Raw genomic sequence first — 19,336 nt, forward strand, 5'->3', positions numbered from 1 at the left:
GCTGTAACATCAAGTGCCCAGTGGACTGGAGGGCAGAACAAAAGTCCAGATGGACCCAATGAGACCACAACTAACTCCACACCTTCCTGAGCTGCCACTACCATCAAGTCAGAATGAACATGTGCTTTCCTACAAATGGTTCAGGCACTCAGCTTTCAAATTCATCTCACTCAAGGGCTCCCACTCTAGATAAAACTGCAGCCAGACCCTGCACACATCTGCTAGTGTCACCCACGTTCTCCTTGACTGTGACATTCATAGCCTTTAAGTACAGGTATTTTAGAATCATATTAATGTCTCCTGTTTTATATAAGGCAGATTAGAGTTCTGTTTCATTTAATCTTGCTCATCCATCATTTGTTTAACTCTGTGCATTGTCATTCAAAGCAAGTATTTCAAAATCAAGGCTCCATTAAACCCATTCAATTATCTGTTGTTGTGGGTAACTGTTATCACCAGGTGCCATAGCTCTTAATCACTGAAACAGAACTCTATGAAAATAAAGATACAATTGTTAACCTTGGAGCATCCTCAGGTTCTCATTTTAAAGCAGCTCAGGCATCAATCCTACAACTTATAAATAAATGATTCTTAAAAAAAGACTAGGGAAAGTTGTAGAAACAGACAACTAAGCAATGTCTTCCATCATTGATTTTGCTTTTTTAAGCAGGAAGGGCTTTTTTTCCCATGCAGCACACTGAATGGCTTTGATGTTTTATGTAATGCTGTCGCTCACCAAAAGGCAACTTGGAGTTCAGCATAACATTCAGGCTGCACAGAGAATCTAACCTTGCAGCTCCTGCACTCCTGCTTCTGAAACAGTTTAAGAGCATTAATACTGCTTGAAAACTATGTTTGGGAGAGACACAACAGTGGTGACTCAGTCTTAATCACTTGGCAATTAGATGTGGGTCTAGTGACTTCAAAGTAAGGGGAAATATAGGTTTGTTTCTGCACTATTCTTACTCCATGTCATGCTTGTAAAAACTTCAAAGTGTCTAAAAAACCAGTCTGATTTCATACATAATTAGTTATGGAACTGATACTTCCAAACAGAAGCCTAAGACAATAGCAACACACTTTCTAGCATTTGGCAAGGAACAAAACAAGGCAGAGACAACAGCAAGAATTAGCTGATACCACAAATCACCTCCCTGCTTTCCAGAGTGGGAAAGCTTGAGACCAGACAAACCACATGGGCTCTGCATCTGTAGATTTCCCATTTGTGCCACAAAGTTAGTGAGGAAATCTTATGCACTGAAACATATGAAATGGTCAGAGGTAGGTGGTTAGATCCAGAAACACATTTGAAATGTGGAGGCTGAGAGAAGTAATATACTCAAAGAAAGCAGCTGATAACAAGGCAAAATTGCAAGATTGACTGTGAAAGTTCATGATGCTTAAATACAGTTGTTAGTTTTCTGTGGGGAGAAAGCTTAACCCAGGCCTCGTTGTTATCCTTTCTTCTCCTAACTCTGGCCAGCACCACATCACTCAAACAGCCCAAATAGGTCTTCCACGGAGGGCATAGCCTCCCATCACCTCAGCAGTTCTGTGCTACAAGAATCAATACCAAATTCTATTAAGATGTATTTATTTTTTCTCTTATTCTTCCATCCCAGCACAGAGAAGCAAAAGAGGCACCTTCAAAAAGACCTACATATGAGATTAGATGGATCACAGACAATATGAACAAGAGATGTACACAGGTATTGACTAATTTTCTCACTCAATTATTGCAGGCTACAGAGAGGAAGCTGCAGTCACCCAAATACCTTCAGCTGTATCTCATTGGCCTCCAGACAGATCAGCCTGCAAGAATCTTTTCAATCACACAATCCCATGGCTTCATTCTGATGACTAACATTATTTGCATCCTTGCCTTGGAGAAGACCCATAGCAGACAGCTTCAGATTTACCCACAGATTTTCAGTGCTTTGTGAATCTCTCTATTGCTTTGTCAGCGTTCCCATATTGGACAATTACTTCCATCTGAGGAACACTTGTTAATTGTCAATACTTAGGAGGCTGGGCATTTGTGATAAATCTAATTAGTGGGGCAGCATTTCTGGTTTTCTATCAGAATGTAAGAATCAGCTGTAAGACAACAGGATAAAAACAAGTGGAAAACAGAACAAAAGACCACGTGTTCTCATTCATAGGAAATCATTCCTTGTAAGAAACCTACCTTGTTGGGACAGGGGGACACACTTGCTCTAATCAATCCAGAGCATGCCAGGGAAATCTCCCTGTGTGAGTTACTGCTTGGAGGTGGAGTGGCTGGGAGCTAATAGCAGGAAGCAGCTGGTGGGGACTGCCAGCAAGCTGGGCTGAAATGGGACTTCACAGAGCAAGGACATTACCAGTGACAACAGCCCTGTTCATGGTGGCCACTAAGAACCCTGGTCTAGGAAGCAGCTGTGATGTTCAAGGAACACACCAGGCTCATGTCCAAGGCAACAACTGTCTTACAGAGAAAGATGAAACAACAAACCTGTGTGAAACTGCACTGTACTACCAGGCTTATCTTTTCCTTTTCTTTTTAAACCCTGAAATGGTCAGCTTGAAAGTCAGAGAAAAGGTGGTGAGATGAGGGAGACTAACACAGCTAAAGAGCAGGCTGTGCTGAAAACAGACACGACTGGCCTCTGCTCTGCATTGGGCTGGTAATTACTGCCCCAGGCCCCTGGGAAGAGAAGCAATGAGAAACACGTTTCATCTCCCAAAGAAGCAAGATCTGAGAGGGAAAAAAAGTGTAATCAACAGAGCAATTTGCTTCTAATTCAGAAACTTTCAAGGTCTGCTGCTGTGAAATACTTTATAATGAAGCAATTTCTAGCACCATCCTGAAGAGCAGAGACGTCTGGGCCAGGAACAAATCGAAGGGCACTCGAGCAGCATCATTGCTCTGGAAGGGCAATCAGTGGTGCTGCTGAAGTGGCTCCAGTGCAGGTGGCTGTTACCCTGCCAAGCAGCAGCACAGGTCGCTGCAGTACTGGCCCAGCTCTGCTCTCTGTGTGCCCTCAGCCTGGGGACACAGATGGCATCTGAGCTCCTCTGTGCAAGACATGCAGAACAGGGAGTAGGAGATGCTCCCATCTGCCTCTCAGTAAAACACCCTGGAAAAAAAAACCCCAGTAGGGCAGTGGAGGAAAAAGAGGTTTTCCAACTGCAGCCACTGAAGCCTGTGTCTGCAACGCCTCTGCTCCATGGGCTCAGCTGGTGCACAGGGTTTAGTCCATGCAGGGTGACAGCGAGTCCTGCATCAAGCCAGGAGGTGATCCATCCTTTGTCACCATCTGCAGGACTCCCTCAGCTCAGCCAGGCCCCTGGGGGCACAGGGTCAGGGGCACGGGCAGCTGCCAGGCTGGCACCAGGGCTGCAGGTCCTGCCAGCACTGGGAAGGTCAGTGGGGGCAGCTCTGGGACCATGGCATGGCAGGGAGGAAAGCTCAGCACTCACCCTAATGAGCTACCAATTACATCAACAAACTGCATTAATTTTAATGCTCTCCCATTTACGCCAGACTCATTATACTTTTGCACTCCATTTACCTGACAGCCTCTGCTGAGACAAAGAGTAGGTTATTATTAAAGCAGGAGCACCTCCCTGCTCCCACAAGCCCCATGCTGGAGGACCAAAGCTCAGGCAAGAGCTCACTGACACTCAGAGCAGCACAAGGGATGAAGGGTGGCCATGCACCCTGCAAACTGCCACTGCTGGATTTCCCAAGGGCACGGCTGAGGGAAGGTGATGATTGTCCATCCAAAAACATCCCAATCCCTCTGCAACTGCAAGGTGGCTGGTTAAGCTGAGCAGGAATCCAAGCTGGAGCTGGGCAAAGATGTAGGTCTGGGCTCTTCTGTGGGCAGGCAGAGCCATACAGCCCCTCACATCAAGGTATATGTCTTGTAGAGGATGTGTGCTCATTGGAAACTGCACTTTTCACAGGGGGGAAAAAACCCCAAACCAACAAGTGTCATTTTTCACTCTTTCCCAGAGAAGTTTTAAACTGAAAATACCAGGATCTTCAAAGAAGGAGAATAAATAGATAAATTACAAGACAGGGCATAAACAGAAATTAATACCAGTATCTCCACAAGATTTTTAAGTATAAAATAGCTTTTATAAATATCTATGGAAAAATTCTTGCTATTTTGGATCAGCTGTGGAGTCAGCATCGAGCAACAGATTTTGCTGAACATCCGCTCCTCATGAAACGCCTCCCAGGATAGAAAGCTAAACTCTCAGGCTCTTCAGCACACTCAATTTGCTAATTTTATCCAAGGAAATCTATCTACCAAACTGATTCCTGCAAGTTTTAGAGGGAGAGCTCCTAAGGAAGTCTGCAGACTCTGTTGGTCACCAATCAATCCTTCCTGAGGCCATCATGTGCACACAGCACAGTGTACATACAGTGCATGTACCATACAGTGTACATGGGGTCTAACAGAGCCTTTCCCTTGCCAAATAAACATTTTCAACCATTTTTATGGTGATTCTCCCTGCAGTGGTAACAAGGGGCTGAAACGTGGACATTGACAAGGTGTTGGGGAGCACTGAACCCTCCCTGAGAGCCCCAGTGGGAGCTGAGCTCCTCCTTGGAGCAATGGACAGGAGTCAGAGTGAGAGAACTTTGGGGAACTTCTTCCAGCTGCCATGGGGTGTTTGGCATCACAGGGAGCTGCCCTGAACTGGTGCTGTTCTTAAAGAAAATCCAGCAGAGAGCACAAGACTCGAGAGAGAGGGGTCAGCTATGGATATTGACTAAGGAACAGCAGCTTTTTATCTAATGATCAATTAGTGTTAAAGCATGAGGCATATCCCACTCCACAAATCAGCAGCATCTCCTTCAGTGTCCCAGGTGCACATGAAAAGGCTCCTTCCTCTTCATGGCAATTACTAATAATAGCAACCTCTGCCATGCAGATAGATAATTTTAAATGGTGTAACTAATATGGTTTGACCACTTGTTTGGGTTTCCCCTCCCCCCTGGATAAAGCCCTTACCATTTATTTATTAACATAAGCCCTTGTTGTAATTGGGATTAACCTCCTGCTTTGCACTGCTGGGAGCTGAATAGATACAAAGGAAATGGGTGCGACACAGGGAATCGATGGCTGAAGGTACCTGGGGTTCTGGGCAAGCTGAGAGAGCTGGAAGAGATATCCAAATGGCACTGTCAGTCATTGAGAGGAAAATGTCCATGCAATGGTGCTGGAGAGGAGCTGGAGCTGCAGATTCACCCCCAGGCTGGTGCTGCACTTGTGGCTGAAGACAAGGGAGGGTTTCCCAAGCAGGGAGTGATGCAACAGGATCCACCAGCATCTGTCCTGAGCAGCTCCTCCAAGCTCACCATCTCCCACACATTCACTCACTTTTTCTGTCTATATCACAATTGAAAACACCTGCACTGCTGAAACATAGCACCACATCATCCACATAATCATACAGAATAGTCAGGGTTGGAAGGGCTCTTTAGAGCTCCTCCAGCCCAACCCCCCACCAAAGCAGGTTCCCATTGATCAGAGGGCACAGGAATGTGTCCAGGTAGGTTTGGAAATCTCCTGAGAAGGAGCCTCCACACTCTCCCTGGGCAGCCTGGGCCAGGACTCCCTCATCTGCACAGGAAAAAACAGTTTTTCCTTGTGCTTAAGTGAAATTTCCAGTGTTTCAGCTTATGTCCATAAGCCCTTGTCCTGATGCTGGATACTGAAAGTGTCATGTCCAGCACAGTGTCTGTCCACATGGAGATGTGAGCACAGGGAAGACAATGACTTCCAAAACCACCACAGATTTGGGGCATACCAATATTATTGGAAATAGACTAAATCACTATATAGACACAAATCTCTCCATCTACTGATAAAGGTTTTTTTCCTGACAACATGCAGTAGAGCACAGCAGCATTCACTCTTAGTAAGTCCAGTTAAGTCAATGAAAATACCCAGAAGATATTTAGTCCCAAGAGTTAACTCTTATTCAGTCAGACAGGATAAATGACAGAGTGGTTCTACACTTGTTTGGTTGGTTTTTAACAAGTCTGTTTGTCTGGACTTCAGTAACAACCCACCACTCAGACTCTTGCTAGAGTATTGATGCATTTTTGGTCCAACCCTAAATCTGCTCAAGACATATGGATCATTTTTACTGACTTTGGAAGGTGTTTGTCAGGGCTGACATCCTTGAGGCTAAGCTGCCCCTGGCACAAGGCACAAGGGAAGGGGTTCTGCTGCTTATCAACACACTTGCCTGCACCAAAGCCACTAGCTGCTGGTCCCAGTTATGGCCCTGCAGAGCAGGAGCTTCATTAAAATAACAATTGATTGATCACACAAGCATACTTTTTTTCCCCTGTTTGCCAAAATTGTCAATAGCACAGCAGAGCTCAGCAAGGCAGGGTATTTGTAAGGCTATTTTAAAAATTGGATGAGTAAGAAAAAAAGGAAACACCTCCAGCTGAAAACTTTCAAACCAGTTCACCAGCTAAAGAATGCAAGGAAAAAGAAATAACTGACAATAAAGTTAGCAGGCCTTTGATGTGATATTTATCAGACAAGCTAAACACAGTGGCTAAACAAAGCAACATTAGACTAGAACATTGTCCTTAGCAGGACTAAATTTCAACAATTCATTTGCTATTTATCATCTACATGAAATCACTCAGCACCTTGACTTTCTGAAACAAAGACAAATTGTGCATGTTATCAGTTAACAGAAGCCCAGATCACAGAGGGCCAAGCGCAGAAAAAGAGCACGATAGCAGAGAATGATGTAAAACCTAATTAAAGACCTTTGGCTGTGGCAGAATTGAAAACCAATTAAAAACCTCTTCTTGCCCCAGAGAAGTCCCAGAAGAAATTCCTAAATCTTAATTTGCTTCTGTCCTTATCTGCGTTGTGACAGGTGTCTGAAGCCTCCTCTGGCAAGCCGGGAAGAGAGGAGGGAAGCACCAGTAGCTCCCACCTCCCCCTCTGCAGGCAGAGCTGGCTGGGCACACAGCTTTAATTATGGAGCACCAGCGAATGCTCCATTAGAGAAAAGGGGTTTAAAACCCTATTTAAAATTTGATACATGAGCCCTGACACCTTGCTGCTAAGTATAGCCCCTGCAGCTGCTGGAGGATGATGTGCAGCCCAGGCTGTGCCTCCAACTCACCTACTCCTGCCAGCAGCGTTGGCTGCTCCCAGCTTGAGCTGCTCTGGGTATAGCAAGGAGGCAAACTGAAATGTTCCAGTTTATTCACAAAAAAAAAAAAGAGATTATAAGTGATCATTGCACTCTCCAGCTCCATGAGGGTAGTACCTCAGCACTTTGCCAGACACTTGATACCATTTTGTTTTATTACTGCAGAGAATTGTGAAGGAGACAGGCTGGGAACCCTCAGAAAGCCTTTTTACAGGTTTATATTTAATTTAAGAATCTAATCTAATTCCTTAGCAGCTTCTCCTTTTTGTTAAATTAACACTTAATTCCTTCCTTGCTATTTGAATGAATTCATATCTATGGTCAGCCAGAGATGATGAAATTGGAAATTACAGTTCTAGGTGGGGGTGCCAGGCTGCACATGAGTAATGAGGCCTGTGGGGTTTCCACATGGATTCTGACATTTATTAATTTTCTTTAACACCACTTTTTGTTCCATATGACAATCTCATTACAACCTGGGGTTTGAGATTCACACCCACGGCAAGTGCAGAGCCCAGTTGCTCTCAGTTGCCCCCGAGGAAGCTGCAGTCTGCCCACCGAGCACAGCAGCTGTCCCTCAGCCCAGCAGCAATCCCAGCTCATCCAGACCCTCCAAACTGTGATCTGGGAGCAGGGGCCATCCCACAGGAGACTTTGCTCCTGCATATCTCCTTCTGGTGAATGCTCCCTTAGTCCTGTTACTGCACTCCTTTTTCCTTCACTTTTTCTAACACATTCTGTATCTTGCCTGCCACCAAGCCAGCCTCAACCTTCCCCTCCTTTGCTGAGCCCTGCAGCCTGGCCAGCTCTCTGTACTGCAGGCAGCCCATACCCTTGCTCACACCAGCCTTCTCACAAGCTCCAGTCTTCTCACCTGCAGGAAGAAAAATTATCCCAGCAAAATCCTACAAGCTGAGGGATGTCTCACTGCTTCACAGTGTCCCACAGGCATTCCTTGAGCAAGCAGTTTGCTGGGATTTTCTTGTTTTGGTGTGGATCCATGAGCTTCCCAAAGAGCAGCTTGGGCAGTGCAGGTCCTTCATTATTTTCCTGCTGAAGCCCCAAGCTCCACCTCTTCAGACACAACCTGCCATTCAGTGAGATCTCCATTAGCTTGAATTGGGCAGAGGGGAGCCTCATGAAGTTCACAGGACACGTGCAGAGTCCTGCACCTGGGGAGGAACAACCCCATGCACCAGGACAGGCTGGGGATGACCTGCTGGAGAGCAGCTCCAGGAGACAGACTTGGGAGTTCTGGTGAGCAGCAAACTAAACATGAGGCAGCAATGTGCCCTTGTGGGCAAGAAGGCCAATGGCATCCTGGGGGACATTAGGAAACATCTGGCCAGCAGGTTGAGGGAGGTTCTTCTTTCCCACTACATTGCACTGGTGAGGCCACATCTGGAGTCCTGTGTCCAGTTCTGGGCTGCCCAGTTCAAGAGAGACAGGGAACTACTGGAGAGAGGCCAGCACAGGGACACCAATCCGATCAGCGTACTGGAGCATCAGTGCTTAAGAGGAAAGGCTGCAGGACCATGGGCTGTTAAGCCTGGAGAAGAGAAAACTGAGGGGAGACCTTATCAACACTTATAAAGCCTAAAGGCTGGGTGTTCAGAGGATAAGGACAGCCTTTTTTTCTGTGGCTCCCTGTGACAGGACAGGGGGTAACAGGCACAATCTGGAACAGGGGAAGTTCCATTTGAACATAAGGAGAAACTTGTTTGGTGTTGAGGTGAGGGAGCTCTGGCACAGGCTGCCCAGGGAAGGTGTTTCTAAAGGTGTTTGGGAGGTTTCTAAAGCCTCCTGGATGTGTTCATGCTCTGGTCAGGGACACACACACAGGACTGACCAAGCACAGCAACTTCAATGCACACACGAGCTCAGCGACACAAGGGCCATGGCTGGGGCCATCACAAGCAAAAGGGAGCAGGATGGAGCCTTGTCACACAGAGGCCAGGTAGGGTCCTAAGACCTGTTACTGAGCCAGAGGCAGCAAGGTGTTGGCAGCAACAGAGTCAGCAACTCTTGCTCACTCATAGGTGTTATGTATGAAGTTTTTCCTCCCCAGGAACCTGAGCTCGCACCCTCCATGCTGGGCAACCTACGCCAGAGCTCCCACAGTCATACTTCAGGTGGATGTGCTTATTTATCATTTGCAAGCACCCCTCAAGGACAATTTCCATTAATCAGGGTGAAGAGTACTGTGATCAGCTTGCTTACCATGCCAGTGAGTTCTGCTGCTGCACTCCTTACATGAAAAAGGCAGCTTTAATTTGGGGAAGGCAGCTTTAATCCTGCTGGAGGAGAAAATCCATCAGGAGTTCATTTAGTGCAGTTTGGTGGGAGCTCTGCACGTCGGCTCTCACGCCATCACACACTTAGTAAGAGACAACTCCAATTGGGAATTAACCCATTTTGCAGTTACTGCTAAACCTCTGGGTTTAATTATTTTAAAGGAAGTATTTTAATCCCCATTGCTGGTCTTTCCCAGAGATCTGAGACTCAAAGCAGGTTCCTTTCCACAAGGGCAACTTCAGGACCCTTCTCTAAGGCAGTTTGGAGCCAGTGCTCAAGGAATCCCAGGCCACCAGACCCATCCAGGTATCCCAAGACAATGAGCCTCAGGGAGAGGGGCTCTTCTACACATTGAGAGATGCTTTTTTGGTTTTAATTTCCTCCTTCCTTACAGCTGAAGTTTATTTAACTTAATGCCAAGCCTCTATTCCTGAACAACAGACTGCCCTGACGGAAAGATGCAGAGGGACTGTGTATTGTAAGGTCACAGCAGGCTTTCTCTGACATAAGTCACTAATAGCATGGCTAGACACACTAAATGACAAAAGTCTAGAGTGGACAATTAAATATCATGTCATGTTATCCTACTTGGAGAGAGCACTGGATTTACAATGTCTAATCCTTTGCAAGATGTCTGTATATTAAACAGCAATTTTTAATGCAACCACGTAACCTCTTGGTGATCTCGTTAGTGTAAAAATCCCTTGCTAAAAATACTCTTGGTTTGTCTCTGGGAATACAGTAATTCTCATTAGCAAATCATGGTTAGTCTTATCTAATGCAACAGCACAGACTAATATACATGGAAAATACATCAAAGAGACTAAATGATGGCTGTAAGCCTTTCTGAGTGGGAAAAATAGTCAGAGCAATCAGTTACTTGCTTATGATGAGTAAAAAAAAAGCCAAACCATTACATGCAAAAGCCAGTAGTAATCTCTGGCATTTATACATTACACCATACACTTCATGCTGCTCAGACCACCATACCACAACCATGTCCTTTCCTTCCCTTTATGGTACCTCTCAAAAGCCCTTGACACGAGTCCCACCTGGCAGGGTTATGTGCCAGCAGAAAGCAGCACCTCATCAAAGTGCTCTACATCTACACCAGGCTCATTTTGGTTTAAGTCATAGCTTTCCAAACTCCCTTCATTGTAAGAACTTGGCCCCTGATTCGCAGGCAATGGCTTGTTGAATTTCTCCAGAGCAGGTGTTGCTTTCACATCATCCCTGCAGATGGGCTGTGGGATGCAGCACCAGCCCTGTGTTGCCCTTTCACACAAAGGCCTAACTTGCATTAAAAATAAAAAAGGTATTTTTACAGAAAGATTAAAACAAGCAACTGGGAATTCTTAAGACTAAATCAAGCACCTCTCATGAGAGTGCTGGTCATGGGACTGGTTTGAGCTCAAGCCTTGCACAAATCAGGACTTCTCATTCTCCTCCTAACCTCAAGGTTAGTTACCTAAACAAATAGCCTAGTTGCTGATAAGTAAGGGAAGAGAAAACACCTAGTTACTTTACAGAACAGCATCAGGAAAATGAAAACCCAACACATTTATTTTTATTGTCATAACAAAGATTACCCATCAGTGAGAGACGTAATGACGCCTTCTGAAATACAGGACAAGTCTTTGGGAGTTAAAAAACAACAGCAAAACCCTCCAAATCTCAGACTTACAGATTTTGCCTGGCAGTAGGACCCTCTTGGGATCTGGTTAGACAGCAAATACCACTTTGCATGCAAGAGCTCGTTTGCCTTCTCTGCTTTATTTAGCTTCTATATTGAGAAAATGAAGTGACCAAAGTAACTCTCATATCCTCCAGAAGACACCCGGTTTGGAGACCACCCACTCAAATAGCTGAGTGAGGGGAACACAGTAACAACAGAGGCAGCCCAAAATGAATCTGGACCCTCTCACCTGTGGAAACAGAGGCTGTTTGATCCCTTGTGTAGAGGAAAGTTGTGCCCCAGGAGGGTGTTGAAACTCTTGGGTAGCAGACAGCCTTGGCAAAGGGCACACACAAAGCCTGAATGCTTCCCTGGCCTCCCCCACCTTTAAGCAGCAAAGCCCTAAGAACTTATCAAACAAGCTGAAAGGTAAGTAGCACTTCTACTAAAGTTACTTCTAAAGTAATACAAATCATTATAACTTCCACAAAACTCATTCCACCAGTAATTTTATCATTGTTTTTGTAAAAAAAAGCTCCCTCACTGCTTGGAGACAGCCACAAAGGAAACTCACCTGCAGCGACGCCAGGAATACACTCTAGACTTCTTGTTTTTAAAGCCTGAAATTACCTGAAAAAGCTTTTCATCGAGACACATAAATCTGATCTACAACCTACACACAAATGTCTCTCATTGTTTCACATCAATTCACTGGAGCTGGAAAGAAAATGGACCCGAAATGAACATAAAGCATTGCATCTGCGAATTCAACATCACATCATCAGCTAAGGAAAACCAGTTCCCCTGCTACATTCTTCTTGTTTATCACTTTATTCAGCTCTGAACACACAATTATTGGTGGTAAGATGGTTTCATTAGTAACTCCCACAGAAGTAAGCTGTAAAGCTTTCTTCTGTGTCTACAGGATGCATTTGATCTTACATTGTCTGCAGTCATATTACCAGTCTTCCTATTACACAAACTTGATAAATGAAGCCCAAAAATATTAACTGGAAAGGTCTCAACAGACAAATGTTGCTGGTGGGGCTGTACAGTTCCTAAGAGCAAGCTCACTAAACTCTTGCACCTTTTTCATGATGGAAAGCAAAGGCGGGAGCTTGTGGGAAAAGCACCTCCTGCAGGCAATGAGAAGGAGGACTGAAAATGCCAATATTTGCCACTGCAGTATACAAACGTTGATGTACAAACTGTCACACATCATCTACGATGGAACAAGCGCTAAAAAAGGAAGAAAGAACATTTAGCTGCTCTTCAGCCACTCAGGATTTTTATTCAGCCATTCAAGGTGGTTTGATTTTTTTGCCTTTTTTTTTTTAAGCAATTCAGCCCACTCCACCTTGACAGCTTGTTTACAATTTGTTTCCAGCCACAGCCAGCTGGCAGATGTGATGTGATTAGCAAGACAAGACAGCCTAAATACAGAGCAGACAGCACAGCAGAAGACACAAGCTGGGACTGCAAGCTACTTTGCACACTTCCACATACCTACCAGCCTTGAAGTTTTCATCTGAAAGTACAGACAGGATTAACCCCTGCGATTCCAGGCAAGGTTAGGTTTCAAAACTGACTGCATTTAGGAGCAGACCAAGTTTCTCTTGAATTATAGAGAAAAAGCAGGTGACTTTGTGTGTCTCGACTCTTTCAGGAAGATTTTCAGCTCAGTTCTACTATCGTTAGCAGAGTTACTGAAATAATTATTGCAGTTGAGCTCGTGCCCTGTGACCTTCTCCTTGATGCCACCTCCACAGCGCTATGGTAACGGGAGCCCCTGCGACAGCGACTGCAGTGCCACAACTGCTCTGATCTGCAGCAGCAGAGGTGCCTGTGGGGAAAAAACACTCCCCTCCAATATTCTGAGTTGTTAGACACTAAGCCATCTGTGTATTTTCCAAGCAAAGGGAAAGGGGAGTAGGAAGAAGAGAAAAAACCCAAAGAAATTGCCTAACACACCCAAATTAGTAGTTTTAGCAAATTCAGATGCCTGGAGTGTCCCTTGCTAAGGGCTTGACATCACATGCTTTGCCTTCTCAAAGACAAGAAACAAAGAACCAATCACCAAGAAACACCTCCAGGGAAGAGGCCCCTTCAGAGTCTTTTGCCTGGGCACTTCCAAAGCATCTCAGAACACTAACTGTGAAAGGCACACAAGGCAGTCTGATAGTCACACCCGAATGCAAGGCATCTGAGAACGTGCATCTGAGTCAGGATCTGCAGCCAACCAGGGCACAAACCTGCCCAGACTGCCTCCCTTGCTAGCCCTGGTGAGTGTTTTTACTGAAGGCTGTCAAATCATCATGGATAAAGCCCACAGTTAGTGAGCAGACACCAAAAATTGAGCAAGGGGTATACCACCCTCTGCAAGAGCAGCACAGGTAGGTTCAGGGGCCGATGGGTCACATCACTCAGCAGCCACATGCAGCACTTTGGCAGAGGCATTAACAAACAGGAAGGAACATCAGAGCGCAGCTGATTGAGATGCCACCACACTTTTGGAGCTGTTATCCATCTGGAAGATGGGGAAGTCCTCTCACCCTATGTGTGTCAGTGCTATTTCAGCACTGCTGAAGCTCAGCACCAGCCAAATGGGACACACAGCCAGGCTGCAGCCACCTCTCACACTTGAGCAGGAGAGGCTCAGAGCCAAAAGAAGCAACCTGCACTGTGTTAGACAAATCTGTACCAGACTTTCCATTACCTACTCCTGCAACAAGCCCAGTTACTTGCAGCAATCCAAGAACTGCTTTCATAAAACCACCAGTGTCTCCTCGTGAGGTTCTCCTATGCCTTCCATGTATGGTCAATACAGCTACTTGACAGCACAGTCTTTACTGTTGATATCAAAAAGGTGTGAACCTGACTCATCACCTAACCTTCAGGCAGATCACAAAATGTTAGTGGTTTTGAGGAGAGAATAAATAAATAATCAGTAAACAGTTGGAAAAAACACATCCTTCAAACCTTGGATGAAAACCAGCATCAAAAGAGCATCAGAAATTATTTGCTGCTGCATAATGCATAAGAGAAGACAGACTTTCCAGGGCTGCTTAGAAAAGAAACAATGAAAAGTAAGGTCTGTCTTTAGCAAACTGGAGAATTAGAAGAATGAGGATGTAATCACACCCTTCTACCAAGACCCAGCCCTGGAACTCAGCTCATGGACAGCTAAGGCCAAAGGGGCCCTGCTCTGCTCAGATCTCCATCCAGACCCTGCTTGCAGCACTTATGACTGTGAAGCTGAAGAGCCACACTGTCGGGAGGTCACATATCACTGGAGGTTCACAATGCTCCTGCTCTCAGGGCATTGGTTTTGTCCACCAGTTGCAACATTCAGGGATTCTTCCAGGAGGTCCTTCTCTCCACTCAGTGAACATTGTGCAAGGAAGATTTAGTAATAGAGAGGTTTCTCTTGTCTATCAGCCTTCATATTTGTATCTTGAACATTGAGCATTCCTCTGCCTAATTCTAAACCACTACCTATGGCCAAGCAGTAAGATAAGCACAGCTTGATACAGCAAAGTCAGCTCTGTGTAGGGCATGAGAAGGAAAAGACTCAGAGCAGGGACTTCTGAAAAAAAACCTCCTGACACTTTAAATTTCTTTGCTAATTGATAGGCTGATTTTATACTGCTCAAAATAGTAGCTATTTCCCTTCAGCCAGTGCACTGTTAATGAAGTTGGAATCTGTCCCAGCAACCATATGGCACATATCATCTCTATCAAGTTATCTAAATTACAGAAAGTCCACATTTATAAGTGCATAAATATGGAAGAGGAAAATGAGATTCCTTAAGTAGTACATCTTCTGGAGCAACCCTCAGCTGCAGCTGTTTACTGCATGGCATGGTTCCTCATGCCACACGGTGTTAATGGAAGACTGAACAAATTCATCTTAATTTGGAACAGATAGCAAAAAAGAGGAGTGAGATGGAGAATGTGAGACATCTTTTTAAGAACTCCCAGATCTAGTGTTTATAAATAGCATGGGTTTTCTTTGGGGAGGAAGTAAGGAAAGGGAGAGAAAACAGGGCTACAGCTTTCTTCTCATCAGCAGCCCTAAGCACAGGACATATGCTTGGTGCCACCAGAAAGTCTCAGTCATGTTCCTAACTTTATACTCTGCATGTCCCAACCTACCTGGAATCAGATACATAAAATGTGAGAGAAATATTTAAGGGCTTGGAAGAAAATGGGGAGGGTGTGAAACCTCAGTCCTCTCAAATCAGTGGCTACCGAGTGCTACAACTGAGTGATCTTGTCCAGACATCCTCACATAGTGACTTCTACGTGCCATGATTGTGCCTCAAGTTTATCCTACATTTTGGACAGCCAAGATTCAAGTTATTCCTACAACCAACCAAGGATTAAAAAAATAATAATCCTTCTTCCATGCTGTTGGATGAAGAGATTTTCAGGACTCTGATGGCCTTGGATCACCCCAAGGCTCTGGGCCACTGCCCTTACTACAGGAGTGGATCCATTATGAACAATTTAATCCTGAGGGAGAGACAAGAAAAAACCCCCAAGATTGATTTGATTGAAGCCCTACATTTAATCCACTATGCTGTATCCAACACTGATGACAAAATGATGTTAAAAAAAAAATGTATTCTACTTAAAAGGCAAAGAGTTATTAGTCATTAAAAACCCAAATTTCTATAATGTGGCCATATACCAGCTCCTGGGCTATTCTCAAGGCTTGGACTCAAAACCTCGATATCCTGATTTCTACCCAGCTCATAATGGTTAGAACCCACCTTAAAGCTTCTTATAAGTGAAGAATGCCAGTGAAGACACACACTTTTTAACAGTGCATCCCCCCAATTCCCAGCTACAGACAGCAAGACATATTCACATTATCCCAAAAGAATTGCAACTATTTCAACTATTCTGTAGTTTAATCAAGAAAACAGAAATGGATATGGATTTCAGGGGTTTTAAACTCAAGACTCTGAAACCTGGTGTCTGAGTTGGAGAAAAAACCTAGTAGCATGTGACACTTAAATGACTGACATACTTACAACAACAGAGCAACATTTTTCCTATCCGGTGCTTTGCACAGGATTAGAAGAGTATTCTTAGGGTGATGAGTCAGTTTACCTTGAGCGGCTGCTTTCCAAGGGTATCCACTGGTGCTACTATTAACACCTGTAACAACCTTGCACAGCTAAACGAATTAAGACTTTTATTAATTTCCTCTTTTTTTAAAGAGGAAGAATGGATTTTGATCTTTACCAAAACAATTATAAAACCTAAAGCTCACACACACATTTTGGTAGGGACCATTACCAGTAAACTGCATAAAGAATAAGTATCAGTACTTCCAAAACTGACACCACAGTAATACAGCTGCTTGATGTGTCAAGCAGGGACAAAACACAAATAGCATGCTCCCAACAAAAGTCTCTTAAGCTTTGCAGTACAATAAAATAAGCTGATTTAAATGGTTCTCCCTAGATGATGCCCCTCTGTTCATTAGGAAAACCCAGTGCAACACATGATGGGAAGTTCAGAACAAGCATGATTGTATTAGCCTTCTGTAAGCACTCAGGGCTGCAGTTTGTTTGCAGTGCACTGTATTTTGGAGCAGAGAAAGGTTTCTGTAAACTTGCATGGCTGCACATATAAGCAGTAGTTCTCCAAGGCAGGGGTGGAAAAAACTAAATCAAGACAGTTTGTTCTTTTGTCAGTCCTTAACAATAAAATGAACACAACAGATCAAAATAGCTTCTCAAAAGTAGGTCAAAACCATCCATTTGTGATCACTTCTGCACTGGTTTCCTGGCAAATTAATCTACCCACACACACACACGAAATGCATATCCTGGAGACAGTGAGGCAGAGGAAGAAAACCAAATACATTAATGAGGTAGCTTAGACTGAATAACTGCAGTTAAAAGTTTTATTGAACAAAAAGAAGGTAAAATGTGGTAGTCCAAGTTCACTGAGCAAAAGCAGCTCTCTCGCTGAAGCTGCACCTTGTGCTAAATAACCTTATTAACTGAGACTATACAGAGGACACATTATGCAAGTTATCTCAACAGCAAAGGAGAAAAGGTAGATTAAATTTGATCTGATGGAATGATTTAGTCAAATTCAGTGGCTTCAGTTAATGTTTCTAGCCCTTATCTACCTATATTCAGTACAGGCATACAGCAGACTATACAACTGCACTGAATTCCCATTTGTTAATAGTGTGTGCTCCCATGCAAAGGGAAGCCAATTCCTGAAAAAACAAAGCCCAAACATTTAAAGTCCTTTGTTTGAAGCATCACTCAACTGACTCAGGAAAAACATTTGACATGTTATAAAAAACTCCCAGCTTCTACAAGGTTCTGCTTCCTGGATAGTGCTAATAAATTATTTCATTTCTCCCCTCTGCCTATGAAACTTGGTATGCTCTGAAAGCACCCACAAAGTCAGGTGGGTAAAACAGATATGTCAAAAGTACTCTGTGAAAAGAGGGAGGTAGCTCAGGCCCCTTGGCAACCTTCTGTCATAGTTCACATTGATGTGGTCTACCTCCCCTTGTAATCAGCGATCAAAAATGAAAGGAAAAAGGATTTCAACTCTGAAATTTAGTGAAAGAACGTGTTCAATACAAAGCCTTCAAATCTGACTCGTTGGGTTTCCAAATGTAAGCTATAAGGTACCTCACGCCCAATACACAACATTAATAACGTACCTAGTTCATACATTTTTATAGACAATTATCTTCTCATTTGTTAAACATTTGGCTCAGGTGAGTACATCTTTTTTTTTGTTAACCACTTGACAAACATTCTAGGCCAAACAAACAGCACGAATAATGTCAAAGTCTCTTTGTTTTCCAGTAATCGTAGGAAATGCCGTAGGCTAAGCCTAACAGAAACTACTGAGAAAAAGAACAGACTCCATGATGCAGTGCAAAGGTCTTACTACAACATCATAAGTCAAGGGATGTTTCTAAGGTGCTGACAGAGGAGATTCTCTAGACGGTGACCCTGTGTTGTCCTCCGGTGGGAAAACAGTGAGAGTGCAGGCTCGAATGCCACCGAGTGATTCCGGAAGGTCAAACACTTTATGCCACTCGTCTTTTTCCGGATCATACTTCTGAACTATTTCCACCATGCACCGATTATTCCAAGAATATCCTCCAACAACATAGATTTTATTTTCAAAGACAGCAACCCCAACATCACTTTGCCCACGTAACATGGCAGCAATTGGAGTCCACTGGTCTAGAGTTGGTGAGTAATATTCACAGCTTAGAACATCATCATAATCACTTGTTCCTCTAAAGTGATTTCCACCAATAACATAGAGCTTGTCTCCTACAGTACACATGCAATGCAGACCTCTGACTGTCGTCATCGGGGCTTTCTGAGTCCATTTGTCTGTGTCAGGGTCAAAACACATAAGTTCCTTTTGAAAAGTGTCATGGGTAATGCCCCCTAGAGAAATAAAACACATGTTAGAGCAGATTTCACTATAATAAGCAATAAGTAACTAACATACATTTTCATGAATGAGTTGAGGTTTCATTAAAGTCTTTCCCATTAGACTACTATCACATATGTAGCATGTTTCAAATGACATTTCAGATGTACCTTGTTCCTTTAAATGTGAACACAGAAAGAAGCCATGTCTCATTAGTTACTGGAAGATTAAAAGAACATAACATTGTTACCTACGCTTCATTTTGGTAAAACTATTTCTTTGCTTACATTTGCCCAGTTTGCCAGTTTTGTTTCTCTCCACCAAGAAAAGAGGAATCCATTTCTCTTTCAAATTCTGATACTATATTACTGTGTTTTAACTGCTCCTAATCATATAGCAGAATTTTCTTCAGAAAACTTTTTTCAGCTTGAGTTGAAGGAGAGAAGACACAGATTTCAAATATTCTTCTATTAATAGATGACAATGATTCTCTCTGTATTTATCACCTTCATGGTTCTCTGAAAAAGCAGTTGGAGACACTTCAGGGGAAATCACAGGACAATTTCCCATCAGTGGATGAAATGTCCCACACTTTTCTGCAAGGTCACTAGGCAGGCCAAAAAGCGGTCACACCAATTTCAGACACTGTAGGCTTATTAGCTAGGGTTTAAGACCTCATACAACTATATCTGAGGTGCTAAAAAAGATGCAGAGAACACACTGCTACTGAACAGTCTCCTG

The 19,336-nt window shown here is 43.9% G+C and overlaps 1 protein-coding gene across 7 annotated transcripts in view; it reads right to left on the reverse strand.

Annotated features, from left to right (window-relative positions):
• Window positions 1–17,064: 17,064 nt before the first annotated feature.
• KLHL13 (kelch like family member 13) overlaps window positions 17,065–19,336 on the reverse strand; it is an 81,342-nt gene continuing 79,070 nt past the window's right edge. For all 7 annotated transcript variants that reach the window (XM_062006718.1, XM_062006717.1, XM_062006716.1 and 4 more), the window contains one exon: window positions 17,065–18,609. In XM_062006718.1, the coding sequence (XP_061862702.1) occupies window positions 18,122–18,609 (488 nt within the window). In that variant the 3' untranslated portion in view covers window positions 17,065–18,121. The remainder of the gene's footprint in view (window positions 18,610–19,336) is intronic.

The sequence above is a fragment of the Colius striatus genome, chromosome 13, assembly GCF_028858725.1.
Source record: "Colius striatus isolate bColStr4 chromosome 13, bColStr4.1.hap1, whole genome shotgun sequence".
NCBI lineage: Eukaryota > Metazoa > Chordata > Aves > Coliiformes > Coliidae > Colius > Colius striatus.